This window comes from Epinephelus moara, chromosome 3, assembly GCF_006386435.1.
Source record: "Epinephelus moara isolate mb chromosome 3, YSFRI_EMoa_1.0, whole genome shotgun sequence".
Classification (NCBI taxonomy): domain Eukaryota; kingdom Metazoa; phylum Chordata; class Actinopteri; order Perciformes; family Serranidae; genus Epinephelus; species Epinephelus moara.
In genome coordinates, this window is record NC_065508.1 from 34,606,110 (window position 1) to 34,630,075 (window position 23,966).

Below are 23,966 nucleotides of genomic sequence, written 5' to 3' on the forward strand. Positions count from 1 at the left end.
CACAAAAAGACTTTGATCCATCGGGCTGTCAGAGAGGAAATACTCCTCCTGGCTCTAGGTTGGTCAGGCTTGGTGACAAAGTAAATCAAAATGTGTAAATATTCTTGTTGCTAAGTCAAGTTTCATGTGTGTTAGTGAAGCCAGTTTAACCAATAATAATATCATGGTAAATCTTGTGATTTGCACCCCTAGTAATTAATTGGGTAACATACCTGGCGGCTTACCATCCCAAACCAGTCAACCTAGGGGAATGCACTAATCTTCCCCATCTAATTAAACTTTTGAACTTTTTCAAAACATTCTGGCTGGGTGTAGTGTATATTGGTGGATGAGTGCACAATTTACTTCAAAAGAACTCTGCCACAGCCACAGCCGTGCCCCAGTGTTCTTGTGTTCCCCACTTCCTCGTGTCTCCTGGGCTTCCCTGTTTGTCTCTCTCTATCTGGGTTCTCTCTCTCTCTCTCTCACTCTCCACTTGCACACCTGCCTTCAGTTTGCTCCTCACCTCTCCGGGCTCTCTGCTCGATCAAAATACCTGACAGCATCAGCTCATCATCCCTTCAGTACATCAACCCTGGCTGTTCTCTTGCTCTTTGCCAGATCTTTGTCTCAGTTACATTGCATTACCTGCCTGCCTGTCTGCCTGCTTGCCCGCAAACTTGTGCCAGTCCAGCACTGTGCACGTCACTCACCCACGTCTATCTGTCCTGCAGATCCTGCCATCCACCATCAGCCCTCTGCCCTTTGCCTCAGCCAGCTGTCATCTTCACCCCCATTCCACCTCCTTCCCCTTTTGATCCTGCAATATACTTTCTTCCCTTCACATGCCTGTCAGTGTCCTGTGTTTGGGTCTATCTAACTGCAACAGATATACTCCTTATACTATCCTATACAGGTTCCTAACATGTTCCAGGGTTAACTGTGAAGGAGTAAGTCACATCAGAACACAGACACTTTTAGAAAATGTAACCCTTTGTAAATCATTACAACACTGTAATGAGTTGTTACTTTTGCATGTGTCACACTGTTTGTTAATCAGCCTAATATAACCCACTGCGAGAGTCTGTAAGTGAATGTCGCTTCTGTTTCAGCGAGTCTGTGAATCCAAGAGTGTAAAAACAACATTATTCACAGGCATTTGCTCACACTTGTTCTGTCACTTTCAGAAAGTTAGTTTGACCTGAGCACTGCGAAGGATAATCTGTCCTGTGGCTGATGGAGGCAACCAAAAAAAGTAGAAAGCCATCACAAATCACAGTTTGTACTGCGATGTGTTTCAGGATAAATCATGACATGCTACTTTTGCTAAAAAGAAAGTTGGAAAAGAGGCATTGATGAGCCCTGGTTAACCAGATGACTACCTCATAAAAAAGCAGAATATTGAGTGAACCAACCAGTCTGATGTGTGTAGATGTCTGTATGTTTGTAGCCTACTGTAGCAACCTGGTAGAGCTTTGATTCTCTGCCCAAGCCCAAGTGGGTCCAACCCAACCAGCCGGGCCTCGCAGAGCTGAGCTGTAATTTCTCAATATGCCCCTGGCTTGAATCGGGTAGGGCTCTTACCTTCTTTTTTATAAATGAAAGTGACGGTTCTCATGTGTAAATGACGGACGGAGATGGGGGGGGGGGGGGGCATGATAGAGAGAGTATGATGGAACAATGGAGCAATATAGTGAAGAACCAGGGGAGAGGGACGGAGCATGCAAGAGAGAAAGACGAAAAAATGAAAGAAAGGAAGAGAGAGAGAGAGAGAGAGAGAGAGAGAGAGAGAGAGAGAGAGAGAGAGGCCACTTGACTGGCAGTGTTTGCTTTTGCCTCCCCAGCAGTGGGAGAGATGAGCGTAACATGCAGCAGATCATAGTCTGCATGCTACATCACCATAGGCCGCCATCCGTACTCAAAGACAGACACGCACCAATGGTAACTTGTGAAATAACGGAAGAGAAAAAGGAGAAGCAGTGTCAGGAAATGCATCAGCCCATCAGCTTGTTGTAAATCCTTCATTCTAAATTCCTCATTTTATAGCTAAACAATACACTGAAATATGTTTCTGAAAACATCTGAGGTGAGAAATGGGCAATGCAGTTACAGGATCTTGATTAATATTTGATCAGCGCTGCCTAGTTTGACAGTTTGACCGCAGTTCAGGAGCAATTGACTTGACTGATAGCTGTGTTACAGACTGTGCAGCTCTGATAGGTTGTTTTCTGTGAGCCGTGGCAGATTCAAGTATGTACCATTAGAGGCAGTAGGAGGAGGAGGAGGGACATGATATTTTTCAGACTATCTGTCTCACATAAGACTTCGTGGGTATAGTGACAGATTCAGCAAATACGACAAAAAGTTATTTTCATAAAAGTTACCAGCTGACGCTTTGCAACATGACTCATTTCTTTATGAAAAAATACACATTGGCCAACTTTTGTGAGCAAATAGAAATGCAGCCTCTGCCGTTCCATGGTTGAGACAGTTCAGGTTTGCTGCATTCTCCACCACTGACACTTTCCTCTCATTTGGTATTCCACTTGAGTATGTAGCAACCGTGCCCTCCATCATCCCTCCTGCAAGTTATCAAAACTGAAATCCCACGCTTCCACTCACACTTTTTTTTCCTTATCAACTCATATTCCCTCCTTCTCTCCCTGTCTCTCTCCCCTCACCACAAAATGCTCAAAGCTGGTCAATAGAACCTGAATTTTTAGGTGGGAATACCAATGGAGACAGCAGTACTCACTTGATCCATAATAAATGTGTATCTGCTGCTGCATGTGGTGGAATAAATGTGCATTGCTTGCTAGAGAGAAGAGGCACGGTGAATGTGCTGCCCAAAGCTTTTCAAAAGTTTTCTCTTTTTTTATAACAGTGTGTGTGTGTGTGTGTGTGTGTGTGTGTGTGTGTGTGTGTGTGTGTGTTCAGGGAATGAAAATAAACGGCAAAATAAGTGGAGAAATTCTTGCAGGAGTTGGTGTTTAACTATGAATGAAAGTAAGTTCAGATTTGAAACGTATGCACTGCTCGTAAAGCCCTGAGACACACTTGTGCATATGCTGTCACATTCTGACGTTCGTTGTGGTTTTGCATGTCAGAGTTCTCCTACAAAAAAGCATTTTAATAGCAACCATAAGAGACATTTTGATACTGAGATCAGTCACCTTTCACCAATACAGCTGAGTCACAAATCTCATATCAGTCGCTCTTCTTGACTTCCCCTATCGCCTCGGGCTGCTTGGACTCACTGTGTAAATAATCCAACATGTCAGCTTTCTGTGTGCTGTGCCCCCGCCAGGGACGACAATGGCGACTCATGCAATACTCTCAACTGGTTTTCCTGTCACATTCTGAGCTCTCTTCACCATGTATCAACAATATGATAGAAATTCACGAGCCCACTCAAATAGAGAAACAGCAGTTCCCAGGGTGGGTAAATATTTACATTCAATATGTAACACTACACGTACCGGAGCCCATGAAAAAACATTTCAGCCTACACACACATTTACGTGAGCAGAATTCACGTGGTGTGGTTGGACAGCTTCACACTTCCGCTGTACAGGACACCAAAGTGTAATGCTGCAGTAAATCTTACCGTTGTCAGTTTGTCCTTCTGCAGTGCTTCAGACTTGTCCATAATTTGAGCTGGAGATGGTTCCTCTGCAAACACAAAAGGAAACAATCAGATTATGGAATCACAAAAGAGTGGCTTGTGGTGAATTTGCATAGAGGTGTTAAATTACCGATCCTTTCTTCATACTGTCAATAATTTCTCAGTATCTACAGACCTGATAGGCACAGTGAGTGCATACACAAATATTTCACCGACAATATTCAGCAGCTAAAAAGTAGACAGCCGCTTCATCTAAATGCTTAGCTACAAACTTATTGCCTTGTTAATATTCAAGCTGCAGGACATAATTTAATCTTGTCCTCTGTTAACTATAACCTAATACGCTAAGGCCTATTGAGCTAGACTCTTCATGTCCTATTTCACGCTTGGTTTGCAAAGTCCATTAGCAGGTGATACATGGGCAGTCTTAGGTAGTGAAATTAAAAAACTGTATTTCCTAAAGCACAGAAGGAAACAAAAGTGACAGATTCACAGTGGATAACACTGAGCTTTAATGTTATTTAAACCAATCTGTTTGTGAGGAAAACTGCCTCCAAATGTCACAAACATATCTCTGAATAAGCTTAACAAATGTAATTGTTTTTGTTTCAGTGCTAATGATTTTCTGTTTACACCAGAGACTTCCTGGAAATATCACCAAAGTAGCTTGTAATGTGACAATATTCACAGAATTTAAAAACAGATCAGTCTGCATTAATTTATTTTTTCTGAAAGGACTAAATATGTGCACAAGTTAATTTTGCAGAGTGCACTGAATAAATATCAGAGTATTTCTGGGCCAGTATTTGTGTTCCAGCAGACAGAGGAGCACTGCAAATGCATTTCTGCAATACAATGTTTCAATCGATCAATATATTCAGGAACAGTTGTGAAAGATAGCCACAGTAGAATATTATAACTGTATCTTCAAGCTTGTTAACATGTACTGTAATATAACCATCGTGACTTAAATAAAATCTGAAACAAGAACAAATCACTGCAGAACAACAGGCCAGGTGTGAACACTATGAACATGAAATATGAACTTCACTGATCCCAAGTCAGTTACAGTGACAAATCACACAAACTTAAGTGTGGAAATATCAAATCTCAACACCTTATTACTATTTCTCCTCTGCTCCAATCGATCATACTTGTCTTCTCTCAGCGCAGCCAGCGTCACTCTCTGTCTCGCTCAACAACACACTATGTACTGAAATATTCCCCAAAGGGGAACACACTGCTCTTATAATAATGTTGTACATGAACAGTAATTAAAGTTTTTTTTTTTTTAATCTACTCTTGTTCAAACATGTCACATGGAATGTTGGGCAACATGTGTGTGGAGCCAACAGGATGTGGTGTTTCCAAACCTCTGGCTAGTTACACTGCGTCACATTAAAAACTTTTTTTAATCACAGCTTTCGCAATTTGAAAATCATGTTCCATTACATTGTGATGTCGGTTTAAAGTGAATAAATCGCTGAGCTCTCTACATAAAAATATAGCTCTTTCTGATTTTAAAACATATTTTGCAGTTGAAAGCCTAAAAATAAATGACCATTGTGAGGGTGAGGAACGGCCACACCCTGTTTCTCACATTGAAACTTCTTACATATTTTTTCGTTAATTTTATCATTGATAAAGAATTCTACTGCTTGTTTCATAATACTGGACACATATTCCACTCACTTATTCCATTCCATTCCCTTAAGAGTTTTTGAGGGTAAAATTCATAATTTCATCTCTGCAGTGGGCAAGAGTGAAAGTAAAAAAAGAGAGCTGTGCTGCTGCGATTATTATTGTGACTATTCAAATGTTTGTTTTTTGTTTTACCTTTTTTGAAATATTTATGTAAAAGGGAAAAAAATCTCCTCAACAATGCAAATTGCCTCATTTTCAGTTTTTCACTTTAATAAACTGATTTATTTCCTTTAAGCACAGAGACTGATAAATAATACTGCTGCAGTCTTTACATGAATCTGTCAGCATTCACTTCAGACGCATGCAGTGGATAAAAAATGGTTAGTGTTTTGTGTCAATATTCAGCTTACTGTGAATGGTGACAGTGACAGGGTACTCCATGAGGTTGGAGCCTGACACCACCATGCAGGTGAAGGTCTTTTGGTCTCTGAGTGAGGCCTGGCTGATGAGCAGGCTTAACTTGTCATCGATGCTGACTCGCTGGGCATAATCGTCTGTAGCCTGAACTGTGGCCTGGTCGCTGCGGGCCTGCTTGATCAACAGATCGCCGGGAGTGCCATCATCTTTTTCCTGAAGAGACAGAGGACAGAAAGGTTTGGTGGTTTTGTAGAGTAGTAGAATTAGAACAACAGATTGCAATTTATCTCATTGTTACTGTTTATTTACCCTACAGATTATGATGATCCTTATTTAACCATAATCTTAGACAATGATGATATGATATAGATAACTAAATCCATTTTTCTAGATGTTTTATTAGGGACCAAAGCTTTTAAACTGTTGTCCAAGTCATCTCTTGAAGTTCCTCCCTCAAATTGCACTCATAAGAAGGATGGGAACTAAACAGGGAATCACTCTCATACTTTCATATAACTCACTCTCTCATAGACACACCTGGTGTCTAGTCATAGTCAGGAGGCGTAGTGTGGGCAGAGTTGGCGAGGGGGAAAACAGTCCCCAAGCCTGTAAATCCTGGGAAAGTGCATTTTTCAACTCACATAAGAGACACTTTTACCACAGATATGACAGATACCATCAAATCAGTACCCTTCAGCCACTTATGCTATGATGTAATAGACAAACATATTATTTTAGTGAGTTTGTTACACGTTTCGAGACAGTATCGCAGCACTAGCATTACACAACACCATTAGCCTATGCTTCGACAATGTGCTATGACCTTACCACGCAAGGATTTGTGACCTTAAGAACTACAGGTCCTCGGAGGCTCACAGCTTTTTACCAGTGGCTAAACAATCTAACAATGTCTGGATAAAGCACAAGATCCAGATCCAGATAAACCAGAAATAGCCCCGAAATCCCCATCGCCAAACCCATCAGACTCTTTTTAAAGAAACAGTAATTTTAGCGTGTATAGAGCCAGCATATTTTCACACCTAACCGAGTGAGTTATGGGTTTATTTTGACCAAACCTGTATTTAAATGGAGTCTGTTGGTTTCGATAATGGCGATTTCAGGCTGTTTCTGGTTAAACAAAAATGATTTTACTCTTTAACACAAAGGTCTGTCTCTGTAGGGATCCTTCCAATAATCTCATCAGACACTTAGAATAATCTGAGCCTGTCAATGGTAAAAACAAGCACTTTTAGTGGACATAAATTGATGGTAAAAACATGCCCTGAGTGTTTGTATTGCAACCAATTTCAAAAAATGTTGTTCCCATTAGTCACCTAGACACACAAACATTGGAAAAAAGGGCTCCAGGTTGTAAAATACCCTTTAACTCTGGATTTTTCAGTTTATTTGACATGTAGAAAGGCACACCGCAACTCTTCAGCAAGAAGACGAATGTTTTGTTTTTCCTCCTCGGTGTAAAAGGATGTGACCTTTTGTGGGTCTTACCATAAATACCAACTGTATCTATACTGTAAGGTTATGTTTACACAGTCAGCGTAGTTAGTGTAGCATAACTGTAGGTGTATTGGCACAGTGATACACAGTTTGCTAGGACAACAGAACTCCTGCATACAGCAAGCAGCCTTGAGGAGATGTTTTGGGCACATAAAACATTTAAGACATACCTCTGCACTTTCACTCCACCACAGATTCTGCATTTAATTTCCACATTTTTGATCAAAAACAGACACTACTTTAACGTCCCCTGAGTTCAAAAGAACTCATTATAGGCTGGATTTACTAGGAGAATACATTTAGGGCTGCAACTGATGAATCTTTTCATTATCTTTAATATTGTAGATTATCTTTTTGATTAAACAATTACTCATTTGCACTATGAAATGTCAAATATGTCAGTCACAACTGCCCAGAGTCCAAGCTGACATCTTCATATGTCTTGTTTTGTCTCAAAAGGCAACTGAGTACAGCAAATTTCTTCTGTCTTGCAGTGTTCACACCAAAGCACTCAAGTACCGACTGGCAGAAGTCCATCTTCTTGTATCAAATAGACCACATTGTATGTATTGTACATATGTTTCACTCAAAAAAGCTTCTACTCCTGGGCAAACGTTCCACTAAATATGTTATCCCATCCAGTTTATAGAGGACATTGAAAGCTGGATGATGAGGAAAATGTCAGCAATTATCTTGTTTAACTCACTTACTAATCATGGCATACAATACATACAATACATTGTATTTTGTGTAGGCCTATTGCATTGTTGGGTCTCTGGCAATTAAAGAGTATGGTCTAGACCTGCTTTATATGAAACATGTCTGAGGTACCTTTTTTAAAATGAAATTAAATAAACTGAATTAATAACAAAACTCTAGTCATTTGATGTCAGAAAGCTCCCATGGCACAAAAAACATATTTTAAAAAATAACAAGATAAAGATCTGGCTCTGCCAAATCAGAATTTCTGCTTTAATTCATGTCTGTTGGTGTTTAGCTTTTAAAAACATTTTCACTGCTGTCAAAAGCTGTATTGACCTGTATTAATGGGGCCTCCAACAGCTCCATAAATTACATTTATGTAACCACAATAACAAAAAATCAATTTCAGCTCCAACATCAACAACATTTCAGCCAATGGATCATTTTATTCAAGTTGAAGATTTTGTACGAGGATTTTTATTTTTATTTTTTAGGGTGATGACATAAAATTAATTGACAGATGTTTGAAGCTTCATTCAAAAACCTCAGTAGAAGTAGTCTCGCCACCGGACAATCAGAGATCTCCACCTTCTGATAGTCTGGGGACACTCCTTTCTAAAGTGTGTTTAACACACCGGAGAAAACGGCCGGCAACAAAGCAACGCCTCTTGCATTTTAAAAAAGGACACGCCCTCCCAGAAATGTGCGCTCCCCCTTTTCTCGTCCGAGCTTGAAAATGGATGTCGAGAGATTTACCTCCGTTTTATCAAACGTGTGCTCAGTCCACAAGATTGTGGAAATGAAGGACTTACAGCGACTTTGTTTAAAACTTCTAACGCAGTCGGACTATGTTTACGAGTACAAGAGTTCAGTGAGCCACTGAAGGACCGCCCTGCGGATTTACTACTGGTTCTGCAACGTAGGGAGTTTTTTTAAACTCTGAAATTGTATCCGCCCATCTAAACACAAAATCAGGGATAAAGACATCAGTCTTTAGTTAAGCAAAGCGTCTAAAGACTGACTTGTGAGTCTACAGTAGAAGCTTTAAATGTAAAAAAAAAAGACATTTGGTACAGCCCTAGTTTCAATTATACAAGCCAATCAATTTTTATCAAAATAATTTCAGACTTAGTCAAGCGAAACACATCTTCACTGAGGGTCATAAGCTACAACAAATGTTTTGTGATGACCACAATGAATTATTTTAAACACTCAAAAATATGCTTCTACCTACTTACCTGTTTTGTTTTGTTTTTAACTTTTTTCACATATGTCATATTTCAATGATTCTGACTAAAACTCTAAAAATGACGTAGGTGTATTTAACATACATATTTCTTCCCATTCCATTGTGTGGTGATGTTTTGTGTATTTCAGTATTTCTCATATGAGATAACTGGTAGAAAAGATTTCCACACATTTAGATCTATGCAGCGTTTCACTTAATTCTTGAGCTTTCGGTCTATTAGACCTTCATCGGAGCATGTTTGTCGTCTATTAGACCTTCATGCTCCGATGAAGCAAGGATAAAGTGAAAAACTGCATAGATCCAAGTGTGCGGAAATCTTTTCTACCGGATTGGACTTACTGATGTTTCAAGCACCTTGCCAAAACTAAACTGGGTGGAGCCGTAGTTGTCCTACAGTACTTCTCAGATGAGAAAAACACAATATTTAAAATGCTATATCTGTAAAAAAAAAAAAAAGGCTGTAGTCTTCTTAATTCTTCTCCAAAGATAAAACAAGTTATTACATGCAGTCGTCTTTTTTTTCAACTTTTTCTGTCATTGAATATCTTGGTTAAGTCTACGTTCAGTAAATCTCAAATACTTTATCAACATGAGAGTATCTACTTACGTATTTCCACTTGACGAACATCAGATCAGCTGGTGCTGGAGCTCCATCGTTGCATGGTATAACAACGGTGTCTCCATACAAGCCAGTCACACTGTCTGTACCCCACACTGCAACACAAAAGGAAACAGAATGTTACTATTTTAAGAAATACACTGTACTTCCAAAAGATCCACTGAATGGTACTGTAAATGGAATTTCATTTGTATAGCACCTTTCTAGTCTCTACCACTCTTGGCACTTTTATACTACATGCAACACATTTATCCATTCATACACTGGCTGAGGCTACCATACAAGGTGCCACCTGCTCATCAGTTAAACATTCACTTCAATTTGGGGTTTAGCATCTTGCCCAAGGACACTTCTACATGTGGACTGGAGGACTGTGGACTGCTGATTAAACTGCCTATCTTCCCATTAGCGGACAACCTGCTCTAGCTCCTGAGACATAGCCGCCCCCCACTGAAAAGAGCAACAACCCTGACTGCTTGACTCAGTCGCAGGTGTGCAACAACAGTAGCTTTTGTCCTGAGTTCTGCCAGTCGGGAGCCTGATGGGCGAAATCCAGCAACAACAAAAAAATATGGAAGTGCTTGCGGGATCCACACTTTTATCTGAAAAGGAGAAACCTGATGTCTTAGATCACTTGATCTGGATGCTTTGATCAGTGTGAGGGCATGAAGAACAGAAGAGTAAAATACGGCGCTCATATCACTATGATCCAAGAGTGTCAGACACCCTGGGAGAGACTGTGGTGAGACTGGGCAGCTCCTCCCAAGTATAAATGTCTAGTAATGGATGGGTGTAAGCAAAGTGAATGAAGCTACACCACAATATGTTGTCACTCAAAATGTCACAACACCGCATTTTAAGCATGCCTCCCACTAAGGTTGATGAGGTCGGGCTCAGCGGGTCCAGCTCAGTGCTCTGTGTTTAACACAAGGAAGTGGTTTCCTCCGACCACAAAGTGAGGGAGCACTGGAGTGGTTGCTATGGTGGCACAGTCCAATCATGTGCAACGTGGGAGGAGGGAGAAAAGAGGTGGAGAGAAGATGGATGGACGGAGGTCACAGCAGAGTGGAGTGACACTAAGGTCTCCACGCTCCAACTCTTTCTCTTTGAGCTTTTAGCTAAACAGGCAGAACAAGAAGCGGCTTGGATTCTGGTCATTCCAAAGTGGTGAGGCCAGAAAATGCACAAGTGCAGCTGCTGACTGAAGCGGCTGCTTTTGCTCGAGTCGTGGCTCTTGGTCATCTTTTCATAGTTCTTCTGCTCTGAGATGACTTTAACTGATATTAAATCTTTACCTGCAGTTGGAACACATCACCAGTATCACTTTTCTTTTTAGAGTTCATGCAAAATATTAAAAACAAACCACAAACAACAAAACACAATACACAGTTGCTTCAACAAAAAAGCACAGTGATTTTCTTCCTATATCAATATAAACTAAGATTTTATAAACCAATTTCCCCCACAGTGCCATCTCATTATTGAAAACATCAGACTCTTTAAACTCCTTCCTTAACCTTGAACATAATCTGTTTATTGTACTGGGTCTGACACCTAAAGTGAAGAAAAGCAATGATAATGTAACACCAACCCAATCGCAAATAAAACAACAACAAAAAAAACAAACCACAAAACAAAACAAAACAAAACTATACGCTTCCGCAAACCACGGATATGATTTATTAGCACATGACTATGTAGCAGTTATGTTGTAACCTTACATTTCAACAACATTGTGGTTAACATGTTGTTGGGTTTAGGCACAAAAACCACTTGCAGCAGGAGAGTCTCAACTGCTTTTTGTGTCGCTCTCCCCACTGGAAGAACAGCCACAGGACACTAAAAACACCTATATCTGGAGGCTAAAAAGTTGCTGGCAACATAGCAGTAACTCACTAAAAACCAACCAGTTCTGTTGTTGGCTTATCTCTAACAGAGGTTTAGTCTGCAGCTTGGCATGTGTCTCTCCCACAGACTGAAAAATAATGGATGTGGCTACCGTGACTTTACCCACTGGTTTGTGGGCTCCCGTTTCAAAGCCTCGAGTTCAGCATTTTGGCCGCTGTCATCTTGGTTTTTTGGAGTCAAAAGTGGCCATATTTGAATGGGAGGCTGGTGCTGTGGAGGAGCGAGGGGTGGATTTGACTGAGAAACTGAGGACACTATCAGCAGACAGCCCTCACTCAAAGCCGACTGCTCTTAATTATGCATAACTTTAAGCCTTAATAAAATGTAAACAGGTGAGTTATATAAAAATTGACTCCCTGTACAGTTGTCATGAAGGGGGAAATTAGCTATGAAGACCAAAACTGTTTTTTGTACCAGGCTGTGAACATGTTTATTTCTGCTGTAAAGTTGGGCATTTAACATGGGGGCCTATGGGGGATTGACTTCTGGAGCTAGCCTCAAGTGGCTGTTCCAAGAACTGCAAGTTTTGGCACTTCTGTTTTGGCTTCATTTTTCAGCCCTTGAGGTTGCTGCTTTGTCTTGCCTGGGTGACACGCCGTAATCATCCTCTTCGCCTCCAAAAGACAGTCAGCTCTTACACTACCTCACTTTAACATTGATGGTACTTATGAAATGTGCAAACAGGTTAGTGAGTTTGCAGAATTGTACAATGCCAACATTTTCTTCTGGCAACGGGGCTGTGAGACACAAATATGTGTTGATGCAAAAAATACTTGCATCTATTTTTTTCTCAAAACATAACTTGTAAAGGCTGTGTTGGTCCTTCTCATCTGTGAAGAAGTGTGCATCCAGTCACCAACACAGATTACTGCAGTAATCAATGATTATATCAAACATTCACCAGTGATGATATTTGAAATCTGTCAGCCTTTGTCTGAAAGTGAGCATATGGCCTTCCTTATCCTGCAAGATTTTATCAAACAGTACTATGATAGAATCAGTTTTGACCTATGGTTCTGTTTATTCACAAGACGAGAACAGCCAGTGTTGTTTGAACATCTCAAGAAATACATCAGCTGTGAAAACTTCCAATAATACAAAGATTTTTATTTTTTTTTCAAAGATATCACGCACAAAGCTGCTTTCAAATTCAAACAACCACATACACAGTGTGCAACGCTAGTTATGGTTTAATGAATGAGACTGTGGTGAAAAAAACTGCATGTTTTCTCTGGTAATGCAAGACCCAAGTCACATGGGGATTCAGCTCAAAGAGTCAGCTAAATTTATCATCTTTGAACACATAACAACTGCTATGGTGAAGTAAACAAACTGTCTCTGTGAATTTAAGCTGGATGGCCAATTATGAGAATCTGTGTGCCTGAAAATTCCAGAGTGCAAAGAACTATGATGGTACCCAAAAAAGTTCTCTAATTTTAGGAGATCTGAGACGGTTTGTTTCCCTGCCCAGTTTATTATCACTGGATTATGCATTTGTACAAAGGTGACAGCTGCAGGTACTTACAGAAAATAGAAAGAGGTGGCTAAAAAGTGTGCATACAAAGACATTTTTATTTTCTAAAGGTATACCTAATACATTTTGCCAGTGAATGACATTAGCCAAAAAGAGAAAAAATAACCATTTGCAGTGACTCCAAAGCAAGATAAAGACGTGTGTCTAAACCTGCTAGAATTCTGCAGAGAATATACATTTTCAATTGCAAAAGACTTTACGGTGTAATTTAACAAATGACATGAACAAAGTTGGTCAAAGGAAGCAAATCACAGCTGTAAGACCCCAAAACCCCTGTTTGTTTTTAGATGTTGCTGACTGAATTAAATCATCGGCAATAAAGAACTAATCAAATGTATACGATATACCATGCATACAGCTTAGCCTAGATATCACTTGATCAGAAAATGAACCTTATGGCTGAGTGCTTTACAAGTTAATACATAGAACACATTTGCTCCAGTCTACAGTGCCTCATATCACGCACACATAAAGGCAACAGCACTTTCATTAGAGACACCCACATTTAGGTTTTAATGAGCTACAACACTGCAATAACTCTATCCTAAACCAACTGTAGCTCAGGTTTTGTATTGAATGTATTTATGTTTTTTTAACTACGTGCTTAATATTTTTCAAGGTTATAGGTCACTTTTATTATTCTTATGCTCAGACATCAATAGTTGAATTTTCAACCACATGGAGCACAAACTTTAATAGATATTTTGATAATGTTGGCAAAAGAAAATGCGAATATATGCGCGTTTCCATCCACTGCTGTTATAAGAATTACAAGATAACAAGGGATGTACAGAAATAGAGACACTGGATTATGGGAAAAGAGAGTTCTGAACAAATGATATTACAGCTTGGTGCTATTGGAAGAGTTCTGCTAACAGCCCTGTGTGCATACACAAGCTGTTAAAGCCTCCAGAGATGACAGAGAGAACTTGTAGCGGCCTATGCAATGATGGTATATAATGACTGTACGTCATCATTTATTAGCTGAATCTGTTTCCATTGTACTTACTTTTATACATCAACTTTTTCACCTCGAGAGCGTAAAAACTTTTTTGCAATATTTTGACGTTTTGTTTTGTTTTTTTCTTCAAAACTTTGGTGCTTCCACTCAGGTTGTGTTTTAATGTGCAAATTGAAAATGGAAAATGGTGGCTGGAAACGCACCAAATAAATAGGTTTGCCTCTTTGATCTCTCCAGGTTCACCCTATAAGTCATCCTGTATCTGCAGAAAAGACAATCTTTGGGAGCCAGAAGCTGCACTACAGCAGAGTATTGTTCACACAGGCGAGAGGGGAGTAGTAGCAATTGGCCTCCCTGATTAAGAGCTGAAAATAGGAGAGAGGGGAGAGCATGGAAGAATTGTGAGGTCTACCTCACTGGGTTTCATATTATGAGTTTTGCCCTCCTGGTATGTGTATTGCAGCCTGAACAAGACAAAAGGTACATAATCATCTTTCCCCAAGTGAAATACATCCTGCAATGCTAACGAACACCTCAAAACTCCATTAAAAAGTTTTGTTGACAACTTACTAACACAATAGTTTAATTAGATTTCAACAACTAATTATGCACAGGTGGTGTTCATAGACTACTACAGCAAATGTACTGTCAATCTCTCTGCCACTGATTAATGACTCTGCAGGAATCATTTTATTAGATCCCCCTGTTGCTGGAGAAAGTGGGAGTGTGGTTATACACAGCAGGTTGTCTTTGGTTTACTTTACTGCAAAACACTTAACCTACTTACTTTTCTCAATTTTCACTCTTCTCCTATTCCTAAAATCACAGGGCCATTAGAGCTGTTGCACTCTTTTCCACTCTGCAAACTTTCTGATGGGTAAGCTACCACTTGGTCTAATGTGCACTTTGACGAGTTTCCTCTCAGTCTGGCTGCAAAGCTACTTAGGATTTTTAACATTTTTCCCTCTTATTCCCACCATGTTTGGCAACCGCCTTTCACGAACAGAAACCTGCAACTCTCTCTCTGTCCTGAAGGCATGGTTTTGTTTGCTCCGGCAGCTCTAACACAATAGCTCTTATCTCACGATTATCCACCAGCGGAACAATGTGTTTCAGGGGAAGACGAATAAAGGCCTTTCTAGGGTCTCCTCATCCAGGCTTCACCAGAGAAGCACCTTAACTGACACTGCAAAGTTAGTACTTTTTATGGTTTTATGAACTTCTTGCACTTTTCAATAATTTAAAATGCATCCAACTGGGTTTTTTCCCTCTTGCATCTCCTCTGAGCGCTCTATGTAATCAAACTGTAAAGGAGATGTAGACAGGAAAAGCAAAGGGACTGTGGATTTTAAATGACTAAAAAGCAGTCATTCCATAATGAAAAGCAAAGATGTTTTTGCCCTCCAGTATTTTGACTGATTTAATGTTTTTGAGCTAATATGCATGTGTATGCAAATGTATTCTGTTCATTACAAAATGAAAATACTATGCAAATGTATTCTGTTCATTACAAAATGAAAATACCATGCTTCAATGTGAGCTGTTTTTTTTTGTTTTTTTTTAAATTAAGTTTGTTTTGGCCAACACATGGCAAAACACTAACCACTTACTTGAGCTAGTCTTGACAAAACCTACTCGAAATAATACAGAATTTTCACTTGGTATAAACTAAACCTCCACCACCTTAGCCAGCAGTGAAATAATCTGGTACTAACATTACTGTCACAACACAGCCTTAGTGCTGGTTGGATTTCTCACATCTTAATTGTGCTTCTGTCTGCCTATAGGCAGAAAAACAAGCATGACTTACCAGTGACACAGACCATTCAACACTGGTCTACCAATCAGACTTGGCTCCATGTCACTGCTTCAGCACAACAGAGGGCTATGTGTTTCAGGACAACAACATGAACACATACAGTGATATAATCATTGGCTACATCGACCAATGCATTGATTATGTCACACCGAGGATTACTGTAGAGATGAGTGCAAGAAATCCAGGTATGCACACTGGAGAGCAATTAGCAGTGCCAAGAGACAATACAGAGACACACCACATGCTCCACACTGACTCTCAACATCGGAGTCCCTCAGGGCTGTGTGCTCAGCCCTCTCCTGTACTCCCTGTTTATGCATGACTGCAAGGCCACCCACAGCTCCAACACCATTATTAAATTTGCTTGAGACACCGCCATCAACAGCCTAATCACCAATGGTGATGAGACAGCCCACGGAGTGGAGAACAGAGCGCTGATATCAACCAGGACAACGACCTCAAAGCAAAACTAAGGAGCTGATTGTGGACTACAGGAAGCAACAGGGAGAAGAACACCATCTCAAACAACAGCAGTATGGTAAAGAGATTCAGCAGCTTCAGGTTCCTCTGGGTTGATATCAGTGAGGATTTGACCTGGTACCGCAGTATCTGGTCCCACACCACCAGAGTCAGGGACAGCTTCGTCCCACAGCGCATAAGACTGTTAAAAGTCTTGAGATCTCAAGCTCACCACTGCGTCACTTTACTTACACCGCATAGTACAGTTTACCTCTTTACTGCTGTACACTACATTCATACTACCTCTACTACCTATTGTGCCTGAGCAAACCACAGTTTACATATACTATATATATTCATCCATTATTTTATTTTATTTTACTTACATATGTTGTATTTATTCCAATCTTAAGATCTGCACTATTTTGTGTTTTATAAACATGTCATGAATTCTTATTTTTACTATACATTTTGTAGTAGCATTGTTGGAGAAAGCCAAGCATAAGAATATCATTGCCAGTGCCTGCTCTTGTAATTGTTGTGCACACGACAAATAAAGACTTGAATTTAACCAGTAATGAACATTTCCCACAATGCCTCCAGTACAATAATAGCACAAGTGATGCCTTTTTATGTTGCTGAGCATAGACATGAAACATGACATGAAAAGGCATCGACTGAATAAGGCACACAGGGGAAGAAGATATATGGATTCTAACAAGAGCATAAAGACTTCCTCATGCAATAATTCATCCCAGTCAGCCTCGACTGGCAAGTCAAAGTATTATCCAGAGGGTGGGTGTGCGTAAACCGGCATAGAGCCCCAAACCATGCCAGCTTGCAGCTGTCACAGTGAAATGTGATTTCTTGTGTCAAGCAAAGCTTCCAAATCAAACTGGAAAAGTGATTGCACCTCCCTCCCCCCACCACTTCCCTCCTGAAAAAAACAAACAAGCAAACAAAAAACAATGAAGCCCAGGAAATATGGTGGATTTAACACTGAGTGACAATGTGAAGCAACAATAAACTGCCGGATACATCCCTCGTCACCTTCAACGCCGCTAGCAAACACAACAAGACTCAGCTTCCTCCTTTGCAGAGCAGGTGTGTATCGTGGCTTTGGGACAAACTCACTCTGTCCTTTGTCAAGTGTGTGTGTGTGTGTCTGTGTGTGTGTGTGTGTGTGTGTGTGTGTGTGTGTGTGTGTGTGTGTGTGTGTGTGTGTCAGTGTGATGCAGCTCAGTCAACAACAACACCTGCAAACTCTAAAGCAGTGGAAAAAGGTACTAAAAAAAATACGAAACTACAATCAGGTAGGGGGGGGTCCATGGGCATTCTCCCTCAAAATGAAGCCTTTTGGAGTGTTTTGAGATCAGAATATAACAAGAAAATAAAAAAAAAATTAGTTGCATTTTGATTCTTTTAATTGCAACGTGTAAACAGGCAACATAGGCCACAGGATACGCTGCCACACTGGTGAACACAAACACAAAAACACACACAGAATCTGCAACATGACATAGCTGCTGTGGCTACTGTGTCGTTACAGGTGGCATCACTTTATTTGTTCAGGCTGCAGGTAATCCAACTTGACTCACTGCAAGCTCTTGTGTGCCACAGACAATCATAGCATAATTCCCTTTAGCCTGAGCTAATAAAGTGCTGCACTGCTGCCAAACATGACAAGAGACACTAAGGCATGTTATTGTTCACTAGGAAAATAAAGCTTACCTTAAGTTTGTCTTACCTATTAATCACTTACCAATATTAAAATTCTCTTTTAGGATACATCGTGGCCGAGCAGACAGCAGCACAGCAGAGTGTGGCTTTTTATTTGCATGTATGTGAGTTTAAGCATGTTTTTTTACCCACAGGCCTTCACATGCCCTTTTCTGGTGGAAGAACAAAGATGTCAGCACATTACGTGTACACAGTCAGCCTCATTTATCAAGCTGTCCTAATGCTGTGTCTGAGAATTCAGGTATAAAATGCCACCATTATCATTTTTCTCTGCCTCTATCAAGCCTGCGGACAGCAGAGGAAACATTTGCATGTCTGCTGCTGCGCCGATATGTGAAATGTTAAAGGGTAAGCGCTCGTTCAGGCGAGGAGTTGATAAACATGCATTAGCATAACAGCTTGTCCACTTGTCTGTACTCTGGAGCATAATGTGAAAAGCTTGACATTGCTGTGATGGCTAGGATGAGTGGACAGTTCCCTTCTCAAAGAGAAGTGCAATTTCTATGAATCCAGTATTTGTGCCAGATGGTGTAAATTTACAGTGTACCTATATGCTAAGGGAAGGAGCGTGATAAATATTATATTATTAAATAAGTGCCACAGAGCAAATGTAGTTACATTATCTCTGCAAGAGGAGCACATACTAAAGCTAATGAGAGATGATTGAGACCATGATCCTCACACAGACAGACCACATAGTTATAGATTTCAAGATGAGCTAAAAGAAGTTCAGTCTGCTGTAAAGCAGATCTTAGAGAGAATGTGAATGTTTGTGTCTGTATAATATGAAAAAAAGTCAATATCTTCTGGTTTCTTTCCTCCTCTATGACAGTAAACTGAATGTTTTGTGTTGTGGACCAAACAAGACATTTGAGGACCTCATTTTGGGCTTTGGGAAACCCTGATCGACAATTTTCCCCATTTTCTGACACTTCATAGACCAAACAACTAACATATTATTCAAGAAAATAACTGACAGATCGATCAACTGTAGTATCAAAGGATAATGTCAAAGGTTTTGAATCTGCAGCTCCTCTCGGCTTCACAGAGCTTTGCAGGAAGTTTCAGTTCATTGTTAAGCTGTCTAGCTCGCAACTTTACTATGTTGGTTCACTCTCACCGCTCCCATGTTGTTTTCAGCCACAGCAGCTCTAAAAAGCCACTGATCAGACAGACACAGTAATAGACTAGCTGGTGAACACAGTGGTGCATTTAGCAGCTAAAGAGACAGATATTTCCCTCGGGAGTTAATGGAGAGCAAAAATAGAGCTAAAAGAGAGTGGATATTGGTCTCACATTTATCAGGTGGACACAAACATGACTCCAAATGAATGATTATGTTGCTCCATAATAGCTGGATGTGTAAAAGATAACTGTTTGCTGACAAGTTCTCCATATCAGCTTACAAGGTATATCAATGTTTGTTTACAATTTGTTCCACTTGCCCCCCAGCTGGCCGAAAAATCCATTATTGCAAGATTAAAAGCTGCAGGTACTTTCCTGGGAAATGTCTTTAAACAGCAAGAAAATGCTGTGTGATGCAGTGGTTCTCAAACATATTTTTACATAATGTACATACTGTGCATTTGTGCAATAACATATAATAATGTTGCACTATTTAGTGATATAATTATTTTAGGAATTATGCAAGACTGCTACTTTTTAAATGAACATTTAAAAAAATCTTACTTCCCCCCCTGCAGTACTTGGGTACCCCCCTTTGGGAAACACTGGTTTAATGTATGGAATAAATAAAAGTAAGAGTGGTATTAGCGTGTGCAGTAATGCCACCATGGCTGAGCAGACAAAGACCAGCACTTTCACAAGCTCAAACTAAATCAACAGAAAGTCCAAAGAATATACCGAATGTCACAACATGTGGAAGAACACCTTAAATCTGGCCAATTACTGATCACACATCAGCCCATCCCACACGACCCATCAAACAGTATACGTATGAGTGTGTGAGTGAAGCCAGAGAGAGATTGTTTTTGCCTCTGTACGGATGCCTATCTGCATGAGTCATCAAAAGGGTTTCTGCCATGGCGGTGATCAAAGGCAGACAGAAAGTCAGACTGTATGGCTAAAAATGGAAGCTTGGTTGAGGGGAAAGCAGTGATCCTGCTGTCTGTTGACTCTGTGTGTGTCACCGGCGCACGCAGGTAGGAGGAGATGTTTACTTCACCCACACAATATCTGTCGCCAGATATGTACCACAGGCTTCCCCTTGACAAGCCTCAGACCTCCTCCTCACCTCATGTTAACATGTGTCCTGAGTAATGGCACTGCTGTTGTATAGAGCAACAACACATTGTATACAATACCTGGCTGCAGAAATATTTTTTAAAATCTTTAAAATCTTCCTTTAAAAACTGTACAGCAAAGATTGAAATATCCTGACTTTTAGTCCCATGAATGAACTACGTTCCAAAAACACTGGACCCTACACTCCCCATAATGCAACCAAAAGCCTCTTTTCATTACACCCTCCTGGCTGGAAAATGCCCACATCTGTCAAACCCAGTTTACAACACAGGCTTTCTGTGTACTCCTCATGTTGAGTTAAGTGAACTTGATGTGTGCAATCAGTGGACCTTTAAGATTTGTCCAGGAAAAAAAATACTGCTACACAAATTCACCTGAAGAGTCCTGTATGTTCAGTACTTACACTTTCATCTAAAAACCTATTTTGTCAATCAGTTTCTCACAATAGTGTGTAGATGTGGTCCTCAATGAACATGCAATTTTCTGTCAAAGTAGAATACTAAGAGTTTTGTTTTGTTTCATGAGAGATTTCTGCATTTATATTTTTGTCCTTCCTGACTTGGAAAAAGTGATGCCTGGTACTTCCCTGCACTAATCTGAGTTTAGCAACATTCGATTTAAAATGTGTTGACAGTTGTGAGGTTTGCCTCTGTTGCCAGCAGTCAAGACTAATCAAACCACCCCCACACAGTCATGACGGAGAAAATTAACTGAGTTTTTGACTCTACATAAATAACATCTAAGGATGTTTTTTGTCAAACTGAAAGTTTGATCGTTGCTTATTCAGTCACAACAATTTAATTTAATAGAGAGATGCTTAATATTCGAAACAGTGTTTTCAGGAGCTTTGAAGGAAAGTGAACATGGTGAAAGTAAAACTGAAAGCCAGCTCATTCTCCTACACTCTCGGACTGAGAACAAGCAGGCTATATATTGGTGACATGCACAGCAAAGATAACCTGTTCACCAGCAACTGAAACTGTATCCAGCTAAATCCATCTGGTCACACTGATATTAATCTGCCACTATCTCAAAAACACTTTAGTATCTTAAAAATGACTTTCATGTATGACATTAAAAATCAGTTTTCATGACACAAGAGTGAATCTCACATGGGCTCCATTACGGGTAAAAGTTCAGCTATCCATAATACTGATGAGAACATACTGTACAACCCTGTCTCAGGCACAGGTAGAACCAATCCCCATGGCAACACTAATTATACAATCATACAGTTATTATGTCAAGCTATACATTTCGAACAAGCAAGCTCTCTGTCTTGCTTCTCTTCACTGCTTCTGGAGCTGACAGCATCATTGTGTTTCCAATAGGTGAGTGTATCAACAGGGAGACTGATAGCCTTTAATCGCTATCTCAGCCATCGCCAGTCTCAGTGTTTTATGCTTTAAATCCATAATGCCCAATTAGACAAAGCCCAAAGAGAGGTTTCTCATGGGACTAATGATATCCTCAGTCAACTAAGGCAAAATCTTTAGCACCAGTGCGAAACAGCTTTAAAGCTCAGTGTTAAGAAAGTGTAGCGGCTTGGACTGTATGTCAGGATGTGGACACATGTATGTGATGGCATGAGATTACAGCACAATATCTGCCAGGGAAAGGGTTTTAGTTGCCACTATGTTCCTGCTAAACAAATGCAATGAATGTATGTAGGGCTGCATCCAACAGATTTGGCTATTCAATATGAAAATTTGACAGACATTTTTTGCCAACACTAGATATCAAACAAAAGCCAGAGACTGTGTCGTTGTATTAAGTTATTGTAAGCTGTAAATTTTACGCCGCTAAGTAAAAGGCAGACAGTAACATTATCTTGGAGCCTGACCAGGCAAAGCCTCTCTTCCTCTGGGCAGCTGCCTCCTTCTCACTCAGTCTCACCCTGGGCCTGGGTCTGCAGCTGCCTCTACTTAAGAGCAGCTCTACATGAATGGGGCATTTCGGAAGCATTCACTTAATGAGAACAGCTCATTTGCATTTGTGGCCCTGTCTTAAGATGAAAGGAATAAAAGGCTTCTTGAAACATTAGGGGCCTAATAAGGAATATTAAGGATTTCCTTATGAAATAAAGGAGCACGGGAGAGATGATGGCTAGAAGAAACTTTGCAGGATATCCAAACAAGTCGAAAGTGTCGGAGCTTCAAGGAAAAAGGTTTTCAAGGCAAAAGATCCTACTTGAATCTGGAATTGCAGTGTTCTGCACAGCAGAAGAGAAAGCCTAAATAATGACTCTGTAGCTGAACAATCCAGCATCTCTGCTCTGAGCCCTCGACCCCACCATCAACACAGTGGGGAAAATAAGCGGCTGGCACTTCCTGCAGTCACACATAATGGTCCTCACCTGATGAAGACGAAGCCATGCAGCCCTCGTCGCCAAAAATAAAAAAATGAAAGCCGTAATCTTCTTTCGGGAGCAGTAATTGAAAACAAGCCAGTGTTCTGCGGCCAGGAAGTGTAAGTGAACAGATGGTAATTAGCTCCAGCATGATCCATGGATCAGATTAAGTGCAGTCTCCAGCACATTAGCACTGTGTCAGCTAGGAGAGATGTTTGATCCTGCAGTTTACATTTTAATTCAAGCTTTTCTGGCAAACTTAAGGCCAACTCTGAATGGAGACCGCCATCCCACCCCCTAAATTCTCTTTTTAACATTCTACTTCGTACTGCTTTCGAAAATTCAAATGCATCCCCACTCCTGAAAGACACAGTGTGGCATGTTGATAAGATCTGCAGGAGAGGGTGAAATGAATGATTCTTACCAAGGTCAAATGGCCAGTGTATGGAATAAAAACATCTTCAATCCTAACAGAAATCAGCAGAATTATCTTGCTGAAGTTCAATCAGATTCTCAAAGTCTGTGAAAGGCTTGTTGCTCTTGGCCAAATAATATGCTGACCTTAACAAGGTGGCAGTAGACTCAAATGCAGTGTCCACACTCTTCTTTCCATATAGAAAGGTAAGCAGTCAGTCTAGCATAATCACCTGTGCTTGCTTCTGAGGGTCCTGTGGCTGCCACTTCTTTTTGCTAAGTTCCTGCCTCCTTCTTTTGGCCCTCAACTTACTCCGGGGCATTACTCTCCAAACTTTAACACCATATTCTAAGTTTCCACATCACTCCCCTTTTTCTAAAACATTTCAGTAATTGTTCTTTGCATTCTACTTCCTCAACTTCCTGTCATATGTCCACACCGGGGAAAATGATTTTCAATAAGAACAGTGAATGCTGTTGCTGCCCACCAGGTTGTGCTTAGGTGATGCCATCAAGAGACAGTGGGGAGCAACACCTATCTACAGGCACTGCAAACAGAGTTGTTGGAGGAAGCTGTCAGTTCTCCAGATAGCCTGCAAATTGCAGTAGATATGTACGGTAAGCTGAGTCCAGTTAGACCATTGGTTCCATTCAGTGCAAGCTTACGGACACCAGTATGGGTGCTTAAGAAGCTAGACGTGAGTAAGTGGAGGATTTCTGGAGCATTGGAGGTTGCTGTGGACTGACAGAAATTTGACTGACTGAC

At 40.4% G+C, this 23,966-nt stretch overlaps 1 protein-coding gene across 2 annotated transcripts in view; it reads right to left on the reverse strand.

The window, feature by feature from the left end:
- The window catches only part of alcama (activated leukocyte cell adhesion molecule a), a 101,964-nt gene that overhangs the window by 30,207 nt on the left and 47,791 nt on the right, over nt 1–23,966 (reverse strand). For both annotated transcript variants that reach the window (XM_050040901.1, XM_050040900.1), the window contains exons 2-4: nt 9,739–9,845; nt 5,659–5,878; nt 3,587–3,651 (exon numbers count right to left, since the gene is read on the reverse strand). In XM_050040901.1, coding sequence (XP_049896858.1) covers nt 3,587–3,651; nt 5,659–5,878; nt 9,739–9,845 — 392 coding nt within the window. The remainder of the gene's footprint in view (nt 1–3,586; nt 3,652–5,658; nt 5,879–9,738; nt 9,846–23,966) is intronic.